Genomic DNA, 22,497 nt, shown 5'->3' with positions numbered 1-22,497 from the left:
TTTTTCAGAGATTTTTCAGATTTAGCTATTGAAGTTTTGAATGAATGTCATGAAACTGATGAAAGAAAAGCACAAAATTTACTCATTCGTCAATTAGACAATTGGGGTGGAGCCACATGTGTTCTTATTGCCGTAGAAACTCAGAATAAACATTTTATATCACAAACAGCATGCCAATCTCTTTTGAACAGGGTGTGGATGGGACGTTTATCACCTGATAACGGGGCTTTCAGAGTAGGTTATTTATATAAATTTGTTGGTATGGTAATGTAGGACAGAAATATAATCATAGTTTTTCAGTGAAAAAATACCCATTTTAACTCAGACATGTAATTTTTAAAGAAATTGATCACAATTATATAAAAATGAGATGTGGTATGATTACAAACTATCCACCAGAGCTAGAATGAAGTGGTTGTTATCATTCAACCTTCAGTAATGAGAAAAACCCATACCCAAAAGTCTTCTATAAAAGGCCCTGACATGAAAAATATGAAACAATTCATAGAAGAAGTATTAAATCTTTTATCAATACCTTTGCATGTTTTCAAAATATAAAACAATTCATAGAAGAAAGTATTAAATCTTTTATCAATACCTTTGCATGTTTTCTTTTAAATTGGCGGAATTTATTTTCGTGATTTTAACATGTTCTAATTTACAACAGAAAATTTAAGAAAAACAAATTTGAAGGGGAAACTTACAGCAACCACTGTACTACAGGCTCCTGGCTTGGGACATGGTGGACACGCAAAGAATAAACACATTTGTGAGTGCTCAGCCCTCACCCTAGCTTAAATTTTCTTATTTTGGTAGTTCTTCAATGAGTTTGAATGGACTTTACCTAAAACTATTATAAGTTGATGTTTTGTATATCTGAGTATTAGTAAGAATATGTTGTATGAGTGCTAATGAGACAACTCTCCATCCAATGTTTTAAAGAAATATTGAAGATTGAAAGTTACACTTAAATATATTGATTGATTGTTAGTTTTTTATTGCCACTTTTAAGCACCACTTTTGGGCTATGTCGGGGCGGCCAGTTTTTAAAGGTGGAGGAAGCGACCTTTGATTGGAAACTAGACAATTCTAGTCATTTCAGATTAGAGTCCAGTGCACATGCATAGGCTGTTAAACTTAAATGCTTGGTGGCAACTTGTTTATATTTAAATGAACTTTTATTTTTATGATGTTCAGTCCTATTGTTGCTACGTATTTTCTATATAATAATTCAATATTGTGTCTTCTTTCATTTCAGTTATTGGCATGTGCTTTGTGTCCTTTCTTTATGTTCTCTTTAATAAAATATCATGCTGAAGATATAGATGCTGAACAGATAGATAATGTCAGTGATGACAAACCTAGGGTCGGAAAGGTCAGTATTGTTTAAAAGCTTTTTTTAAAAAAAAAAATGTTTTTGTACGTCATAAGAATTCATAAAATGCATGCTTTTTCAGTGACAATTGTAATTATACAATGCATTCATAATAGCACGAAAAACCCATGAGATGAGGATAATATTCTTTATCCTGAGAATGCATATTATTTTTGTAATTTGATTTAGGTACATGGTACCTAACACCTTGACAAAAATTAATTTGACTGGTTTGATTTTCATCAAATTTTGGCAAAATAAGTTACATGCACCCTTTGAATAATTTCCAAAAACTTGAACCACACACTTTATCGTAAAAAAATAATTTGATATGTAGCAGTTTGACAAACACTATTTTTTATCATAGAGATGCTTAATATTTCCTTTATAATTGAATGTGATTAAAACATTTAGCTAATTTTTACAGAGTTATCTCCCTGTAGATTTACATACCACTTTAAAGAAACTGAATTGTTTAGTCTGTGTTTACCAAAATTTACAATTGTAGGGAGATTGTTTTGCTTTCAGACCTTGCAAAGAAAAGTAAGAATTGAAATGAGATGCTTGAATAGTAAATGCTACACTAATTTCATACTATTCATTTTATCTAACATATTCATTCATAGAAGTCATTGTTGCATATTAGTACTGGTTGGTTTGGATTTTTTTTAATGTATTTTTAGGTTTGGATTTTTTTAATGTATTTTTAGGTTTGGATTTTTATGATGTGTATTTTTGTGGTAATAATTCATTGACAACATCAGATTTTTAAGGTTAATTTAGCTTGTCATTGTTATATTTGGTCAATTTGTCAATAATGGGTTGAGAACCCCAAAGAGCTGTCAATCTATGTAATTAAATTAAATTTTATTTTACAAACTTTTTAAAATTTTGCTATTATCTCGAAGAATCTTTGAATAGAAAGAAAGAAACTTTAGTCAGCAAGATAAGTAGGTGCAGTGGCGGATCCAGGGGATGGTTCTGGTGGTTAAAACACACCCTTTGGTGACTATCAATGCATTTGAATGGGTATATATGGTTGGAACCCCTGCTTTATCCTGGGTTGGGACCCCCTTTTTTGAAAGTTGCTGGATCTGCCCCTCACCTGCAAATAAGTTATCTTGAAGGTTATTAACTTTGTTATACTAGTGAAAGAAAATAACGTCTTGCTAGTTGAGATGCTTTATTATTCTAAGAAGCCTAGTTATGTAACAATAGTGTTAGGTTGCATTACAATAGTGTGGCAAAAAGTCTGGAAAATAATTACTTATGTTAGGTTCTAAAGTCTCTTGGCCCATATTTAAGATATAAGTCATTATGGCAGAAACCATCAGTCAACTCTTCAGATGACAATTTTTTGCCTTTTATCTTGAAACTGTTGTAGATAGAGAAACTTTCAACAGCTTAAATGATACAAAAAGAAATATCTACAAAAAAGTTGCTTTTGCCTAAATAGTTGATAGACTCTTTGACTCTTTACAGAAGTAAGCACCCTTAAATGACAATTTTTACCCTTTTTGTGTATTTCTGGTATGTTGATAGAGAAAAACCATTTTAATCGAAAACGAAAAGCAAAACAAATATCTCAGATGAATTTGTCAGTTGTCGTCTTATATAAGTTATTACCCTTAAATGTTAATTTTTACCCTTTTTTTTTGGGGGGGGGGGGGGGGGGGAACTATAGGAGTCTGAGTCTGAGATAAAGAGAAACTTTAAAATGATCAGCAAATGCCAAGATAAACAACATAGAGATTTTAGTAATGAATGATATTCTAGTTTACAATGTTTGAGAGTGTCCATTGTTGAAGATTCACATAGACCTTGGTCAAGAAGACAGGCTCCTTTAAGAGCCTCAAGTTACAAAATGAAACTTCTTAATCAAAACCCCCTGATAATGTAAATAAATGATAATTGATAATTGATATACGAAATAAATAAAAACTTTCTTGCGAGATGTTTTTTTGACTTTTGTACATACCCAATTTTAAAAATGTATATGCATGTCTCATGTATGTCAAGATAAACTTTTTGTTCCAAACCTGAATTGTGTTTAGCTTGCTAAATTATTTGCTTCAATCAATCATAATACGTGTATGTGTTGCTGTGCTGCTAGAATGAATCTTTCCATGTTCAGCTTCCATTACATTTTTTTATGACAAAAATAATTTCATAGATATAGGAAGATGTGATATTAGTGCCAATGAGACCACTCTCCATCCACGTCACAATTTATAAAAGTAAACCATTATAGGTCAAGGTACAGTCTCCAACACGGAGCCTAGGCTCATACCGAACAGCAAGCTATAAATGGCCCCATAAATTACTAGAGTAAAACCATTCAAACAGGAAAACCAACGGTCTAATCTATATTAAAAATGAGAAACAAGAAACACTTTTGAACCACATAAACAGAAGACAATCACTGAACATCAGATTCCTGACTTAGGACAGGTGCAAACAATTATGTTTGTATTACTATAGATTCATTCTTATTTCTGGGGTACACATTTTCAAGGATTTCATGGGTACAGATAAACCAAATTTACGAGAGCCATTGTGTAGTGGTTAGTGCATCGGACTACTAACACAAAGGTTCCTGGTTCGATTCCCGTTTACGATGAAAATTTCAGGCTCTCCCTTGACACCATCTGCGAGTATGGTCTTGAGGAAACGATGATAGTTCGTCGGAAGGTGACGATAATGGCTGACCCGTGTTAAGAGAGAGCCATATCTCTTGCATGTTAAAGACACTCTTGTAGATTTCGAAAAAGAGTAGGCTAATGCCGCTACAAGGCAGCACTCGCACCCGCAAAGTAGAAAGGGATTAATATAAGTTGCAAAACTTGTTTCCCAATCCAGCTATAAATAAATATGTTTAAACTAAACCAAATTTTCAAATGTTCAATGATGTATACATTTTCTATAGGTTTGTTAGCAAACTTTGGCATACCAAAATAAAAAATAATTTACAAAATACAATTGATTCTATAAAGAGGGCTAAAAAGTTGTATATTTATAATGAGACAGTGACTAAACTGACACATACATGTTGTAGTAGTTTGACTCCTGACTTCAATAACAGTATCATCAGTAGAAACCCATTATCTGTGATGGTAATTTTTTTTATTTTAATACTAAGATATTTTTTTATGTTTAAGAATAAGTCTTTTAATTGTAATTGTCTATTAAACAGGAAGATGGAAACAAACCTGGTATGATTAGACAACAGACACAGATATCATTTCAGACAAACTATCAGTAAGTACAAATAGAAATACATTGTGATTCAACCTGTGGCAGATTCAGTGGGGGGCGTTATGTGAACAACTGGCTAATGCAACAAAATCATCAGTTTGGCATAATGTTTAAACATTGCATGCAAATTTAGCCAAAATCATCACTAGGGTGTCTAGTTTAGAAAATGTGTCTGATGACCCGGCCAATCAACCAAGATGGCCACCATGGCTAAAAATAGAACATAGGGGTAAAATGTAGATTTCGGCTTATCACTCTGAAACCAAAGCATTTAGAGCAAATCTGACAAGAGGTAAGATTGTTTATTAGGTCAAGATCTATCAGACAAATCAGATAACCTGTTGTTGAGTTGCTGCCCGGAATTAGTAATTTTAAGGAAATTTTGCTGTTTATTGTTATTATCTTGAATATTATTATAGATAGAGATAAACTGTAAACAGCAATAATGTTCAGCAAATTAAGATCTACAAATAAGTCAACATGACCAAAATTGTCAGTTGACCCCTTAAGGAGTTATTGCCCTTTAAAGTAGATTTTTAACCATTTTTCTCAAATTTTAGTGATCTTTTAACTTCAACAATTTTTTTTCCTTTGAAACTTCTGAGCCAAGTTCATTATAGATAGAGAAAATAATAAACAGCAAGAATGTTCAGTAAAGTGAGATTGACAAACACATCATCATCACAAAAACACAATTTTATCATGAATTCTATTCTCCTCTTTAATTTGTGTCCTTTGTTTAATATGCTGCTTGCACATAGACTAAGGTAAGCAACACCGGCTCTTTAGAGCCTCTAGTTCTGTATTGGCCCTGATGAAGAGCAATATTAAATCTTGATTTATATTGACAGTGGAAGGTTTTCAGTATTGCACATGCTAATTTATTCGTATTAGGGCTTGTTTGCTCATATCATTTAATAAGGACTTGTTCTGAATGCTGTATTTCATACATCAAATGTGAATATAGGGCCAATATTTTTAATACGGACTGGCAATGATGTGAATATAGGGCCAATATTTCCAATATGGACTGGCAATGATGTGAATATGTACAGATTATAACATGCCCTTTTCCATATTGGCCCTGGTATCATCCCGAGACTCCCATATCGGCCTCGAGGCTTTAGCCGAGGGAAGATATGGGTCGAGGGATGATACCAGGGCCAATATGGAAAAGACATGTTATAATCTATTTATCACATATTTAAGTTTTGCAGAGAGGAGAAAAAAGTTCAATTACAACACTGTCATTGTTCGCCATTGTCATTAAGGACGCAATGACGTCACGTCATTTGGAATCAGGGCACAATATCAATATACTCTTTTTTGCCCCAGGCAATTTTGAGGTTATTGCATATGCAAAACCTAAGGTATTCATAACAAATATGTGATAAAGAGTCAATATAAATTCCAATATGAATTGGCAATGAATTCTGAATTACATACACAATATATGTTTACATGTAATTTAGGATTCATTGCCAGTCCATATTGGAAATATTGGGCCGGGCCGAAAAGCAATATAGATCATGAGATTTATATGACTAGGATGACGTTACCAGTATGATGTATGCCGTTTTGGTAATATTAAGGCTGTTTTGATTGCGTTATTTAATGATTAGAATAACTAATTGAAGAATTCAAATAGAGAAAAATATTTAATGAGTGACTGAACAACACATTAATTCACGAATGCTCGTAGCGCATGACTTAATTATCAGTGTTGTTCGGTCACGAGTTGAAGAAAATTTTTCGATATTTGAATTGTTTATTTATAGTTATTCTTTTTATTACATTGACAAAAAGCATGTAAAGAACTATTATATCTTTTTTCTACACATTCACAAGTTGTTTTGATTCCCCGTTATCGACGTCTTGACAACGCCTATTGTTGTATGACTTCAGAGAGTGAAATAACCACATTTATTTCACATGTGAAATTATTGGTTTTTAATTAACTGGGAAATCAATGTAATTCATTGCAACTAATGTAATAATGATATATATTTTTCTTACATTGTAGACCAGAGGAGAGAGAACAGCCAACCAGTCTTTCAATGTTACAGAAGTTATATTATTTCTACACAGCACCAGTCATAATATTTTGTCACAATGTGGTCAGTATTGTTGCAATATTTTCAGGCTTTTTAACTACTGTCAATAGAAATAAATAAATTTGTCTTTGACTTTGGTCAGTATTTTTTATGTTCAATTTATAACCATAAATTGATAAAATAAAGTAGATCTATTAACTCTAGTTGGTTTTTGTAGATGAATAAACAGGCAATATATTTTACTTATAATGACTTCACACAAAGTCTCCCCCTCAGCTGTCATACAGACCATACTTGATTGTAAATAATGCTGCTGTTGAGAAAATAAACTTTATTGCAAAATAGAAATTTCTAGTTAGATGTAAAAAGAAGAAGATGTAGTATAATTGCCAATGAGACAAATTGACACAGAAATTAACAACTATATGTCACTGTACAGCCTTCAACAATGAACATAGTGCATATCGCATAGTCAGCTATGAAAGGCCACAAAAGAACAAATGTATAACAATTCAAACATAAAAATGAACAATTATTTTCTTTTTAATCTATCAAATTTAAAAATATTTTGTAAAAATCTGATACATAAACATACTAACAACGATGTTTTTATTTTCAGTTATCGTACCTAATATTTTTAGCATTGTTTAGTATTATGTTACTGATAGACCTCTCCACCAATGTATCTGTGATTGAGATTATCCTGATTGTCTGGGTATTCAGTATATTTGCAGAGGAAGTGAGACAGGTAATTATGTTAAAATATCTGAATACCAGAATGAACAATTTAAACAGTGCAAACATGGACAAAACACTTATGATTGGTATAGTACTATAAAACTCTTAGCATTGAAAATACAGATTAAAGTGCAGCTTCAGTTTAAAGATTGGAATTTTCTATCAAGTTCCAAAAGATGTATTTACACTAGTACTTGTATGCAATTGTGGTCGCCATTACCTAAAATAACACTTAACTTAACCCCCACCCCCTCTTATTTTTACCATGGTAAACCAAACTGTGTATGGATTTAAGTTTAAAATATTCATTTTGAAAAGCTGTACAATTTGACGTCTGAGTATTATATGGCTAACTTACTTTTCAAATTATCTATTATTTGTGTATATCCAAATTATTTTGTAAGCAGGTGAGATATTTCAGTTTGAAACCATTTGTTTTATAAATACATGTATAAGTATTTTACTTAATTTTGTATCTCTTATTAGTTAAAAAGTCTTTCATTAGTGAGTGATATTCTTGAGCTATTACCACCTGCTAGAGTCAAATTTTCACATAGGAAATGTATTTTTATTTTTATTAAGCAAACAACAAGCAATCATTATTGTTTTTTTTTTTTTTAATCGTCATGTCCCTAGTACAATGTAGTCATAAATAATTACATGTATAGATCACTTCTGACATTTTTTGTTAAAATTCAAATAGGTGTTTTAATTAATGTAACACAATATGTGATGAAATATTGTGCATATGCTGTTTAATGAAAATTTAGCTTTATAAGGTGGGAAAATACATAAATGTATATGAAAAATATATGATCGAAAAATAAATCGACCTCTATATTTAATTGATTGCTTCTTTTTGTAATTTTATGGGGGTCTTAAAGGGTTGACTAAAATATGAGTGCACTTTCAAAAATTTTACAAACATATTAAATTACAAAAAGAAGCATTCAATTCATATACCTGTAATAACAATTTTATGCTACAGTAATACATCCATGAAATTTCAATTTAAAACAAGACCAGTTTCTATCCATTGTTTTAATGTTGTCACAAATATCATGATGCATTTTATATGAATATAAAATTTAATTACTAAAATGCATGGGCCAATAAATTATGTATTTATAATTCTAACATAGCCAAGAAGAAATTCTGTAAGAATTTTGTAAAGTCATTCTTATTAACTGTCTTTTTGACTGATGGTCCCTTTTCTTCCTCTAATTATGTGTTATATATACACGTACTATGTGTTCAGATGTTGTCAAATGTCAGATCTGCTCTGGAAATATATATAATTTTTAGAATAAATTACTACATACAATTCTATATTAAAATTTGATTTTTTTTCAGTTATACAATTTTCATGAACTCTTAAGGGGTTGCAGAGGCACATGATTTTGCCAACTTTTTTATTTTATTCATGTCAATGTTTTAACTAAACAATTAGCCTCCAAGTCTAAGCAAGCTTTAACAGATGAATAGCCGATCTGACTTTCACCTGAATTATTTCACATTTTCACTTCTTAATTAATGGCATCTGATACAGTTTCAAGGGAGTTAAATATTGGTATGAAGTTAAAGCCTTCAAATTCCTGCAAAACACCACTTTTGGTGGGACGTCACGTGTGTAACTGTCTGTTAGAAAAAAAGAACCTGCTTGAATGGTATTTAGAATTAACGATGCTCCAAAATATATTCTTTCACAACATCAACTTTGGTTGGGTTGTTGTCTCTTTGACACATTCTCAATTTTGTTCTATGCCTTTAAGATTAGTGCTTTTGATTCTTACATTTTGATACATTAAATCATAACAAATTAAACACTTTTTACTGTTTCTGATCTTCCTTGTCTTGAAGCTTTTGTAAGGTCTTGAACAATTATGTCAACAAAATATTTTAAAGTGAGCAATCTCAAGGCATGGTCTTATCCCACTTTGAGTATTATACTTATCCATAATTTTAACCATGGTTTGAATAAATAAGTCTACCCCAAAAAATTTAAGCTTTGCTCAGCTTTTTTAGTAAGGTGCAAAAGTCCCACAATTTCAGCCTCACTTTTCTTGTAAACAAGCACAGCAACTTATCTTTTACTCAGTGATTTCTTTTATAACTCATCCAGGACTACAACATATTTCAGAATTATAAAAATGATGATTTAACATGAAACTGTATTGGATGCTCCCTGGTTGATGTCCTATTGAATAACTCAAAACTCCAAAAAGTTTTTTTTAACATTTTTTAAGATATAACATTCACTGGTTTATTTTTTATATTGTGTACATGTGAATTTTTCAGATTGAAAGTCATCAAGTCTTTTTCGACATTGAATTGATAGCTATTTCTGATAAAGGTTGCTTCATCTTAACACTGAACACCTAACACTTTGACTAAAATTAATTTAGCTCGTTTGATTTTCATCAAATTTTTACAAAATGTTTACTTTAGCCCTTCAACAAAAATATAAAAAAATTCAAAAACTTGAACCACTCAGTCTTTTTTGAAAAATTTCACTGGATATTTTGGTATAGAGACAATGAGATAAATAAGTAATTACATTTTCTTTTGGAAAACTCTAGTTTTTGAATCCACACTTTGCCTTACGGATGATAACTACAAGCCAGGAAGGATCAGTTAGGCCAACAACTTACTCAAAAGACGCTAGTTATGTAAATAAAGATTTAGTAATAATTAGAGTGGATTTTTTTAATTTTTTTTTATTTTGCTTTAATATGACTGGCTTATATTAGAATAATAGAACAGATTATTTATAGTTTATATTATGGAGAAATTTTCGTTTTGCTTTAAAATTTGAATTAGAAGTTATGATCTAGACGAAAGTGAAAATACCAGTAAATTTATTACAATTAAATTGTCATTGTAGAACATTTTAAAATAGGAGATAACCTTAAATGCATTTCATATCTTTCCAATATTAAAAGGAAAATAAATGTTTATTGAAACAAACTTTGATTTATAGTTTTGATGAAATTTGAATGAAATGAGGTTTGATTAACTGAAAAATAAGAACTATGGGAGGGAATGTCAAGGTACTAACATGAACCACTGGAGATTTTTCAACAAAAACAGCGCACAGCACTTCGATAATATATTCCCAATTTGGTATACAATATAGCAATTTGTTACGTATAATAGAATTATATTAAAAAATAAAATGATCAGCTTTCAATTTTTCTTCAGCTATTTCATTTTCATGTTAGAGCTAATGGCAACAGTTTTGCTTATATTTAGGGTTTATTGTTTATTACTAAGTTTTGTTGTCACAAATTAGTGATAAAAAAATTGAAAAGGTTTTAAAAAAACAAAATAAAGAGTCTGCTAATTAACAAAATCTAATGAAGGAATGAACACACAGCTATACTCTGGTTCAAAGTTCAGCGGGATATTTCTATAAGTTAATTAATGGTTATGTGTAGGGAAAACTTATAGATTTTGGCTAATACATAATCTGTGAGCAGTATATATGAATATTATAGCCCTTTAGCTTTTTCATAAGAAAAAAACGTTCAGGGGAAGTAACTCCAATTGTGCAGAAAAGTCATAACTAATGTCTAGTTCTTTTCATCCTCTTCAAATTTACCTTTACCTTGATTTATTTATTATTGTATCAACATTGTTTTATATGTACAGTTATTCTATAATATTATAATCTTTAAATATGTTTGTTGTTATAACAAATATTGCATGTACTACCTATTCTATACCTTATTTACATTCTTGTTATTTTGCAATAATTTAATTTTGAATGTAACACATCTTCTGATTGTCTGATAGTGTTTTGTTTATCAGCTCATAGACATAATTTTGGCATGTGACTGTGAAGTCATCAACATTTTTTTATGATTTACTCCGGTTTAAAATGGAATTTAGAATAAGGAATGACTGTAATATATTTTCTGTCTATTTGAAATAACATCAAAAACATTTTGCACACTTTAAAATAACATGCTACAAGGGTTATTCAGTGTGCACCACATCTTCATAGACAGAAAAAATATTACAGTCATTCCTTAAATACTTTTAGTGTATTACGTATGTACTTTTACTAAATAAATAACAAGGCATTTGGTTTTTTTTAATCTAAATTTTATGTTTTTCCAGCTGAATTAATTAGCAGATGGCATAAGAATGAGACCACCTGCAATTTTTGATGAAATTTGATAATCATTTTTCTGTTACATTAAGACTCAGCCAAACGAATGAAAATAAACTAACTTGTTAACATACATCCAATACTTTCTTACATAATCAGATAATAATTGCCAAATTGTGTATGATGTTTATTTTAAAATCAAAATATCAGTTGACATTCTCATTCTTTCGTAAGGTGAATACATCACATACCCTATCTATAAAATTTTGAAAGTGTTTTTTTTTTTTTAAATATTCATTGATACATTTCTGAGGCTTAAGGTGGTACCCAACACTTTCACTAAAATAAATTTTTAAACCAACCGTTTTGTCAGAAAAAATACACTGGTTGTATAGCAATTTGACAAACACCAATTTTGATCATTGAGAAGCTTAATATTCCTTTTACAACACAACGTAATTAAAACGTTTAGCTGACTTTACAGAGTTATCTCCCTGTAGTGTTAGGTACCACCTTAAAAACAAACAAATCATCAAACTCTGATAGAGCTGTATGGAGTTTGACAAATCATTTGATGTATCAAATTGAAGATGCTTTAAATCGTGTTTTTTTATAGTATATTTTATTTTGTTTATGATGAGTGATATTATTTTCATGACTGATGTCATATTTTTATTTTGGTTTAAGCTCTATGTTTTTGTTAGATAATTGTGTTTTGATTAATTTTGTTTGTTTTCTTATTGTAAAAATTGAAATTGACAATTTACATTATTTACCAGGACATTTTTTTTTGTGTAATTGAAATTTGAAAACCAAAAACTAATGACAATACAATAATATGTGTATCATTTAAATTTCTTTCTATTTGATATTGAATGTTTGAAAAACGATTTTTTTACATTAAAAACTTGCAACAAAAAAATAATATGAACTCGTAGTTTACATTTTATTGTCATCGAAGTTATAATAATTTATCCACTTAAATTGAAAGCATAAGTTTTTAAAACCATTTTTGACCAGATTTTTGTGACAAAAATTTTGGTTATTGATTTGCTTGTTAAAAATTCATTCTCAGTATGTAAATGTTTAAATTGCTGGTTTTTTTGTGTGTGTGAAATTTTTTTTTAAAACTGCACAGGTAGCACTGACACTTGTTGATTAGTCAAAATTATATATTGACCTCTATTGTCTCTTGTGTTTATCTTTGTGTTGTTCAATAGCTGTCTTATTGACCTATAACCAATATCTTCATTTATTCATATGCAGATGATTTTTAACGCTTAAGTACAAAGTATTGCTCATTAACAAATAAGTGAGAGTTATTTCATATTTTTAATTGAATATACAATTTCCAAACTTAAGAATGGCACAGTCTGCAATGCATATCAGCATACTTAAATATTAAATTTGCATTAAAAAGATCACTCTCTGAAGTAAGAATGACACGTCATAGTTTAAATATCTTTATCAAATATTGAAAATAATTCATATATACCAAAAAAAATCATGTTTTATTTCTTTTTCTTTTTTTTATTACAGCTTGTAACTGGTTCCTCAGCGACTATAAATGCAAAGTTAAAAAGTTATTTATCAGACAGTTGGAATTTGGTAGATGTACTGACAATCACGCTCTTTTTATTAGCATTACTTTTACGATTTCTACCCTATGATAATACATTTGAAGCAGCTAGGGTAGTTTATGCAATCAATTTTGTAATATTTTTCTTCCGTATCCTGCATATTTTTTCCGTCCACAGAGAATTAGGACCAAAGCTTGTTATGATAGGAAATATGGTGAGTAAATCTTTCTGTCATAATTAATGATATATTTAAAATATGAATGTTAAAAAAAGATTTGTTGTTGAAGAACTTCCATGAAATATTCCTGTCACTTTATGTTTTTACTTAGATATCAAATGAGTTTATGAGTGAGGTTATATTTCATGCAAATATTTAGTTTCTATTCAAATCATGAACTTATGGTTAAGGACAATTATTAATTCTTATAAAAAGATGTAGTATTATTGCTAATGAGAAAACTCTCCACAAGAGATCCAATGATTTAGAAATATACAACTATAGGTCACCATTCAGTCTCTAACAATGAAAAAGCCATACCTAAAAGTCAGCTACAAAATGACCAATGCAAAACAATTGGGATGAAAACACAAATAATTAAAGAATATTAGATTGAGGAAAAATTGTCTTAATACAAAATATAAAAAAGAAGATGTGGTATGATTGCCAATGAGAAAACTCACCACAAGAGACTGAAATAACACAGAAAAAGTTCAGTTGAGACAAGTTTTTGATTTTACAGGTTTTACTCTAATTGTAATTTCAGGTGAAAGATTTGTCGTATTTTATGGTGATATTGATGGTATTTGTGACGTCTTATGCCGTTGCGTCCTACTCCATTTTGTATCCAAACATTAGTTGGTCTTGGGATATAGTACTGAAGGTGTTAAGAATGAGTTACTGGAACATGTACGGGGAACTATTTATAGAGGATATAGAATGTAAGTTAATAATGAGTTACTGGAACATGTAGGGGGAACTATTTATAGAGGATATAGAATGTAAGTTAAGAATGAGTTACTGGAACATGTAGGGGGAACTATTTATAGAGGATATAGAATGTAAGTTAAGAATGAGTTACTGGAACATGTACAGGGAACTATTTATAGAGGATATAGAATGTAAGTTAAGTCTTTACTGAAGGTGTTAAGAATGAGTTACTGGAACATGTACGGGGAACTATTTATAGAGGATATAGAATGTAAGTTAAGTCTTTACTGAAGGTGTTAAGAATGAGTTACTGGAACATGTACGGGGAACTATTTATAGAGGATATAGAATGTAAGTTAAGTCTTTACTGAAGGTGTTAAGAATGAGTTACTGGAAAATGTACGGGGAACTATTTATAGAGGATATAGAATGTAAGTTAAGAATGAGTTGCTTGAACATGTACGGGGAACTATTTATAGAGGATATAGAATGTAAGTTAAGAATGAGTTACTGGAACATGTACAGGGAACTATTTATAGAGGATATAGAATGTAAGTTAAGTCTTTACTGAAGGTGTTAAGAATGAGTTACTGGAACATGTACGGGGAACTATTTATAGAGGATATAGAATGTAAGTTAAGTCTTTACTGAAGGTGTTAAGAATGAGTTACTGGAAAATGTACGGGGAACTATTTATAGAGGATATAGAATGTAAGTTAAGAATGAGTTGCTTGAACATGTACGGGGAACTATTTATAGAGGATATAGAATGTAAGTTAAGAATGAGTTACTGGAACATGTACAGGGAACTATTTATAGAGGATATAGAATGTAAGTTAAGTCTTTTGTATTTAATGTAGAATTCTTTTTGTGATTTTTACTTGTTAGGGGGACGGTGTATATATATTTTCATTTTTATATGCATTTGATTACAAAATATACATTTTTTATGGCATGGAAAACAAGAAAACAAGCATTTATTGTCCCAAATTGCTCCATATAGAAGCTATGAAATTTGTACATAGTAGCAGCTACAAAGATTCCTTTTCACCTGTTGGTTTTAACAATAATAAAATAGTACAAAATGTCTGGTAGATCTTATTCCAAAATATGTGCCTTGCCATTTTGTTGCTATACCCGTTTGGAAAATAAAACATTATCAGAAAATAAACGTCTCAATTAATTATTAGAACTTACAGCTAATTCATAAAACTATAATTATACAATATTAGTATTTATTAACATTTTTAGAACATTGTTGAATATTTTTCCTATGTTTTAAAATGGTATCTTTAAATTTAATCTTTCAAGATTTATTTCATCACAAAAATCATTTTGGTCGAACCTGAAAGCCAGTGTATCATAAAAATGATGAATAATCCAAAATTTTATCTCAAAATACATTTTTGAGTACATATTTGTGATGCCATAATCACTTTATTGGCTGAAAACTATATTGTTGTTTCAATTTGATTCGTTTAAAAAAAAATCCTGTCAAAATAATGCAAGTTTGTGATTTCATTGATTTTCATGGTCATTGAAAAATAAACGCTTTGTTAACGAACTCCTATCATCGAGAAAATGTTTTAAACATGCAAGAATAATGCCTTTAAAAACAAGGGTTACATATTTGAGTAATTTGCGTAATGGGGGTACCATCATGATGAATAACGGTCTAAGTGAAATGCCAAATGACGTTAACTATTATGTTAAATGCATGACAATTAAATGTACACTCTCTTTTAGACTATACAAAAATCAACTGGTTTTGACAAATCCCGTTAAATTTTTTTCCAAAATAAATGTAACATTAATTCTTAGAGACCCTTGATGAAAGTATATTTTGACGATTCACGGCAATATTTTTACTAATTTGACGCTAATGATAGCTGAAAATGACCATCTGACGCCTGACGGTAAAGGGCATTACTACCCTCATATATTGATAAAAGCATGCCTTCACCAACTCAAGGATTAATGATAAGGTTCAAAATTTGTTTTTTATTTGTAGTAGAGGAGCCTAACTGTAGCTTTGATGCTGCAATATACAATGCTGGAACATTGCCAAGATGTCCGACAGAAGTAGGAAGATATGCTACACCAATATTAATGGGAATATATGTCCTATTTGTCAATGTTCTATTGCTCAATCTACTTATTGCTATGTTCAGGTTAATATGATATTTGTATGATTTTATTGTAAAAGTATCACCTTAAACACAAATGACATACTTGTATGTTTAAATATATAAAAAAAATCTAATTAAAAAATTACATCACTTCCAACCAAATATTTACATTCTTATACTTATTATAAGTCAAATTTATTTTTAATTTTTTCTTTGTCATTTCATGAACAACAGTAGAGATTTAGAATATCAGAGAACACTTATTATTTTTGTGATTTAAGCGAAAAATATACTGTTAACCAACTTAATGAAGATACTTTTTTCGAGTTAGATCTTTTCAGCTGTTTTTGCAGTAGTTGATTTTCTAACTGTATTTGTATATTCTTATTAGAAAAGAATCCACAAAAAATTATGAACAAAAATTCTGGTCTCCAAGGTAAATTAAAAAAGGGGGAAGGCCTTCAAGTTGAAAAAAATACAAACCTTAGACTTAATCAATCAATGGAACAAACAGAGAACAAATGTCATTATAAAGACTTGGTACAAGTGTTTCAAAAAAAATGGTTGGTTAAACTTAAGTTTGTCATTTTTGCCACTATTTATGTTCATGTTATTATTTCTACTCATGAAAGCCTTGAAAATTAATTGCTTGCGAAAATGAGATGATTTACAGTAATTGTTGAGAACTATTTCAAAGGGAAGTAATTAAAAGAGCATTAATATGTGATAAATTTTGCTGTATAAAATCTCTATTTTCATAGTTTCAACAGCAGAGATGAATATTCATTTTGTTTTCACTCTTTAACAAACAAACCATAGTTTTTTCATTTGAATTGTTTTAAATTGTCATTTTGGGGCCTTATATAGCTGACTATGCGGTATGGGCTTTGCTCATTGTTGAAGGCCGTATGGTTATCTATAATTGTTAATTTCTGTGTTATTTTGGTCTCTTGTGGAGAGTTTTCTCATTGGCAATCATACCACATTTTCCTTTTTATATTTATGCAATATTGATTCTGATTTCAGTTTCTCCATACAGAGGATCCAAGACAGAACTGACCAGCACTGGAATTTCCAACGTTATATTTTAATTTATGAATACTATTCCAAGCCACCTTTGCCTTCACCACTTATATTGATAAGCCACATATTTTTGTTCATCCGTTGGTGTGCACGAACATGTTGTAATAAATGCTTATCAACTAATCAATCAGACCTCAGTAAGTTTCTACCGTATGTTAATTTGGTGTTTCCTAAAAATTATATTGATTTTGTGTTCTATATTAAACCAAATAAACTTATCATAGATACCTGGATTGAAAGTTTATATTAGCTACTGAAAATGTGTTTTTCGTCTACAAAAGATTTTTCAGTGATGCTAGAATAAAGAATGTTAAAGGCCAAATAAAGTATGAAGTTAAAGAGCATTGAGGACCAAAAATTCTTAAAAGTTTTGCAAAATACAGTTAAGATAATCTATTCCTAATTAGGTAGAAAAGCCTTAGTATTTCAAAAATTCAGAGTTTTGTAAACAGTTAATTTATAATTAACTTACTTAAGTAGCAGTATATATTGATTGGTGTGTTTGTCTGTTTTTTTGTTTGTTAGGATACCTAATATCCACAACTCTTTCTTAAGGTGGTACCCAACACTTTCACTAAAATTAATTTGGCTCGTTTAATTTTCATAAAATTTTGACAAAGTATTTACTTTGACCCTTAAACAAAAATATAAAAATTTCAAAAATTTTGAACCAACCGTTTTGTCAGAAAATTACACTGGTTATATAGCAGTTTGACAAACACCAATTTTGATCATTGAGAAGCTTGATATTCCATTTACAACACAACGTAATCAAAACGTTTAGCTGACTTTACAGAGTTATCTCCCTGTGGTGTTAGGTACCACCTTAATCAGATATTAGATTTCAATGTCAGAATCTTCCAAAGAATCATTGCTATCTCATCATAATGTTTATCTCTTTATAATTTGGTATCCAAATAATTTTCAAGATTTACCAAAATAAATTTTTGGCTTAACTAGACGATGCAATAGGGGTTCATGTTTTTAAATGTGGATAGGAAAAAAAATATTTTGCAAATGGAAATATGGAATGTGTCAAAGAGACAACAATCTAAACAAAGAGCAGACAACAGTCCAAAGCTACCAATAGGTCTTGAAGACAGCACAGTTGGAAAAACCTACTTCCACAGGTGGGCTTCAGCTGTTCCCTAAACATAAATGTGAACTAGTTAAGTAAAAATGGACATCACACTACATAAAACAGCAAAATATTTTAATGATTTGAAAATGATAGAGTTTTAAATGTTTAATTTTGAAATAAAATTTATGATTTATAAATTGTTCTTAAATTGTTCTGAAATTTAATAAAATTTCAAAAAAGTGAAAAATCTCTACAGATGTAAAATTTACAACATTCAATTCCTTATTTTTCACATTCAATCTTTATTTTACAGTAAAGAGATTTTCAAATGAACGTCAGTTGATACAGTGGGAAAATGTGATAGCAGATGCTTATCTGCACAAACTAGAAATGATGGATTTAGAAAGACTGGAAATAAAAATGCAGTTAACACATGAGAGGTAGTTATTGTTTTAAAGTGTATCTTATCTGTTAGCTGGTGGATGTCATAGGCCAAGTGTCTAACATATACACATACAGTTGGTGTTTTTTTTTGGTGACTAATATATTTTATTGCACACTAACGCTGTTAACATACAGATACACATACAGTTGTTTCCAGTCTATTTAACTATATGTAAACACTTAAAAAAATATTATATTTAGATTTATGGTGGCCATTTGACATACAAACCCCTAAGAATTATATTCATAAGTATTTGACATAAAATGTTTATATTTCATCTTTTTATAAAAAAAAGAAAAGAAGAAAGATGCTGTGGTATAATAGCAAATTTGACCACTCTCCACCAGAGACCAAATGATTAAAAAATTAACTTATATACTATATATCACTGTACTGCCTTTAAAAATTAGCACAGCAAGTCATAAAAGGCCCTTCAATGTCAAATAAAAAACAATTCAAATGAAAAAGCTTTATTTACTTCCATTAAAATGAAACACATGGTCAGCAATATCTGATAAAAAAAAATCATTGCAATGTTTACATAACAGTCTGACAGTTGTTTAGTGTCAGCATACAAGACTTTTCTGTGTGTCCACACTTATTTTAACTATGTTTAACAATTTTATGTTCCAGATTAGATCAGCTACTTGTAAGGATGGATGAGGTCCATGAAACCAGCCAACCATCTCAGGTATCAGGAGCTAGAAACTTTGATATTCAGCCTATTGTTAAAATGCCTGAACAACTTGATAAAAGACTCAGAAATTTAGAAGACCAGGTAAACAATATTTGTGGAATTTTGAAACTTCAAATATGGGAAGAACTGACAATTATGCTTTTTGATCTAAAAAGTTTTCATTGGGTTTAAACCAATGTTTGGATTCTATAATTATCAATAGATATATAAAGAAGATGTGGTATATCATTTTGATTGTTTTGAAAATGGTTCTTTGTAATGACTAATGTTTATGTAGACCTAATAGACTATGTTTTAAAATACTGACCAAAACTATGATATTAATAGCAGAAGTTTATATATATCATATTTCAAATATCAAGAAATAGAAATGATGCTATAAAAAAATGGATTTTAAAGATTTTTTTTACCTCAAATATATAGAAGTCAAATGAACAATAATTATTGGTGGATACGAAAGCTATTCCTTTGTCTGTTTGCCTTCTCATCCACATGTCAAATTGTTGAAAACAGGTTCAGACTTCAGCAGAATCACTTAAATGGATTGTAAATGCCATGAAGAAAAGTAAACTATCACTAGATGGTCCTGTTCCGGAGGCCTATGATCCTGCCAAGAAGGAAAAAGAAAGTAAGTTTAATTGCTGGTTTTAGTTTTCATAAAACCATGCATTGTTATTGCACCAAATATTTGCCTTTGCAACAAATTTTCATTTTCTAGACTTGCTTGACTTTATTATTTTTCTGATGTTGCATATTGATTTGATATAATAAACTCTTTTAAACCATGCTTATTGTTATCCCTCAACAAGATAATGAATTAAGAGTAAATTACACCTCTAGATTCATATTGTATATTTCTCTTCTGGCAGTGATCTTTCATAACAACCTGAACTTCAAGCAGTATAAAATAAGAAGTCTGTAATGGTTGTCAATGCGACAAAACTATTTATCAAAAGAGTAGGATATGTAAACAAGTACATGTCTATGTGCAGTCTTTAACAATGAGAAAAACATTTACTGTTGTAATAAAGTTGGAAGAAAAAGATTTGTAATTCTGACTGTTTTCTATCAAGTTTGTATGATACATCTTTTTCCCAAGGTATAGGTTGTATATTTTTGTTACTGACAACTGTCATTTCAAAACTACTTCTTAAAATAGAATTCATGAAATCTTAGATTTGGGTAAGAATCGCATGAAATGCTGTCAAAAACCCTATGGTCACTGACTTGATAGCTGTTTTTCTAAGTCTTAATTATCTCTACTTTTGAGAGTTCAAATAAAAAAGTGCAGCCAAGAGGACATTCTTAAGATTGTATCCATGCTAAGTATGTCGAAATATTTATTATTAAGATATACACAAATTTCAAGTAACAAAATAATGTGTATAACTATAATTGTCAAGAAAACAATAAGTTGTGTATAGTGTATAAGCATATGTGTTCTGAAATTTGGTTCTAGCACAAAGACAGATATCTCCAATTCAAGATATTGCATAAATGTGTCCCACTGCTTAAGAAAATGAAACATATTTCTAACTTCAGTTTGCTTTTAGTTGTATCAAAAATTTAAATTTTATTTATGTAAACAACTGTGTTACATCTTTACAAATGCACAACATTTTGAACAATATCTATCCTTCAGAGCTGAAAAAGGAAAAGCAACAGAAAGAACAAGATTCGATGTATGTACAGAGTATGATTAGTCAGCAAACAGAAACTCAGACTAAGTCTCGTAGTGTTAATTATGTTGGTACTGGTATAAAGAAATTCCCTGTACCAGAAGATATGGCTTCCTGGGGTGTAAGTTTGTAGTGTAGACAGGATACTATAAAGTCAAATATTATTGCGAAGTTTTTATTAATCGACATAAGACTGACTTTTTTTCTGATTTGGGGTCATAACATTCACCTCCAATCATACTTCAAGTGCCTTTCCGATTAGCACCACCTCCAGTACATTTATTTGATAAAAAGTCAAAACTTAGAAATTAGGCAAAGGTTAAAATAATTTTAACTTCATCAATTATGAAATAGTAATAATGAATGATTTATTTTATGTTCCGATAACAAGCTAGAAACTGATCAAGCACACCATAATTGTAAGAGTTTTTTTGTAGATAACATGGCCAGAGTACAAGCCTGTGTATTATGAGGCTCCTGAGGTTAAAGCCAATCCTTCCTGGGCAGATCATATTGATCTGTTAGAGCTGTAAGTAATGATATTGTAAATTATACTTGTTTTAGCTTTTAACTTTTTTTATGCCCAATTTATGGGCATTATGTTTTCTGGTCTGTGTGTCCGTTTGTTCGTCCGTTCGTATGTCCCGCTTCAGGTTAAATTTTTTGGACTAGGTAGTTTTTGATGAAGTTGAAGTCCAATCAACTTGAAACTTAGTTAACATGTTCCTTATGATATGATCTTTCTAATTTTAATGCCAAATTAGAGGTTTTATCCTGTTTTCACGGTTCACTGAACATAGAAAATGATAGTGTGGATGGGGTATCAGTGTACTTGGAACGCATTCTTGTTATAAATTGAGTATTTTTTAGACCAGTAGGCAGTCATAAATCATACAGTAGAATTAATCCTTATGAGGACATTTTATGAATGACCTATTTCAAATGAGTATACCTTCATTTCTCTAGAATTTGAATGAGCTGTGTAGAAGTCTGTTTCTATGATACATGTATATTGTCGAGCCTGCAACTTTTGTTGCAGAAAGCTCGACATAGGGATAGTGATCTGGCGGCGGCGGCGTTAGCTCACTTCTTAAAAGCTTTATATTTTAGAAGGTGGAAGACCTGGATGCTTCATACTTTGTATATAGATGCTTCATGTTACGAAGTTTCCGTCAGTCACATGTCCAATGTCCTTGACCTCATTTTCATGGTTCAGTGACCACTTGAAAAAAAAGTTCAAATTTTTTGTAATGTTGAATTCTCTCTTATTATAAGTAATAGGATAACTATATTTGATATGTGCGTACCTTGCAAGGTCCTTGTGTCTGTCAGACAGTTT

At 30.2% G+C, this 22,497-nt stretch overlaps 1 protein-coding gene across 7 annotated transcripts in view; it reads left to right on the top strand.

Annotated features, from left to right (window-relative positions):
* The window catches only part of LOC143063996 (transient receptor potential cation channel subfamily M member-like 2), a 79,818-nt gene that overhangs the window by 42,708 nt on the left and 14,613 nt on the right, over positions 1–22,497 (top strand). For 4 of the 7 annotated variants that reach the window (XM_076236480.1, XM_076236479.1, XM_076236481.1 and 1 more), the window contains 15 exons: positions 9–234; positions 1,259–1,375; positions 4,569–4,633; positions 6,654–6,747; positions 7,304–7,432; positions 10,002–10,091; positions 13,076–13,330; positions 13,881–14,055; positions 16,056–16,215; positions 17,200–17,393; positions 18,651–18,777; positions 19,416–19,560; positions 19,993–20,107; positions 21,122–21,279; positions 21,596–21,687. In XM_076236480.1, coding sequence (XP_076092595.1) covers positions 9–234; positions 1,259–1,375; positions 4,569–4,633; positions 6,654–6,747; positions 7,304–7,432; positions 10,002–10,091; positions 13,076–13,330; positions 13,881–14,055; positions 16,056–16,215; positions 17,200–17,393; positions 18,651–18,777; positions 19,416–19,560; positions 19,993–20,107; positions 21,122–21,279; positions 21,596–21,687 — 2,142 coding nt within the window. Of the gene's footprint in view, positions 1–8; positions 235–1,258; positions 1,376–4,568; positions 4,634–6,653; positions 6,748–7,303; positions 7,433–8,564; positions 8,580–10,001; positions 10,092–13,075; positions 13,331–13,880; positions 14,056–16,055; positions 16,216–17,199; positions 17,394–18,650; positions 18,778–19,415; positions 19,561–19,992; positions 20,108–21,121; positions 21,280–21,595; positions 21,688–22,497 lie in introns of all 7 variants that reach the window. The other 3 variants (XM_076236485.1, XM_076236486.1, XM_076236483.1) reach the window with 2 other exon arrangements.

The sequence above is a fragment of the Mytilus galloprovincialis genome, chromosome 2 (genome assembly GCF_965363235.1).
Source record: "Mytilus galloprovincialis chromosome 2, xbMytGall1.hap1.1, whole genome shotgun sequence".
Lineage (NCBI taxonomy): Eukaryota > Metazoa > Mollusca > Bivalvia > Mytilida > Mytilidae > Mytilus > Mytilus galloprovincialis.
Note: the sequence above shows the minus strand (reverse complement) of the source record. Positions and strands in the feature narration are given on the sequence as shown.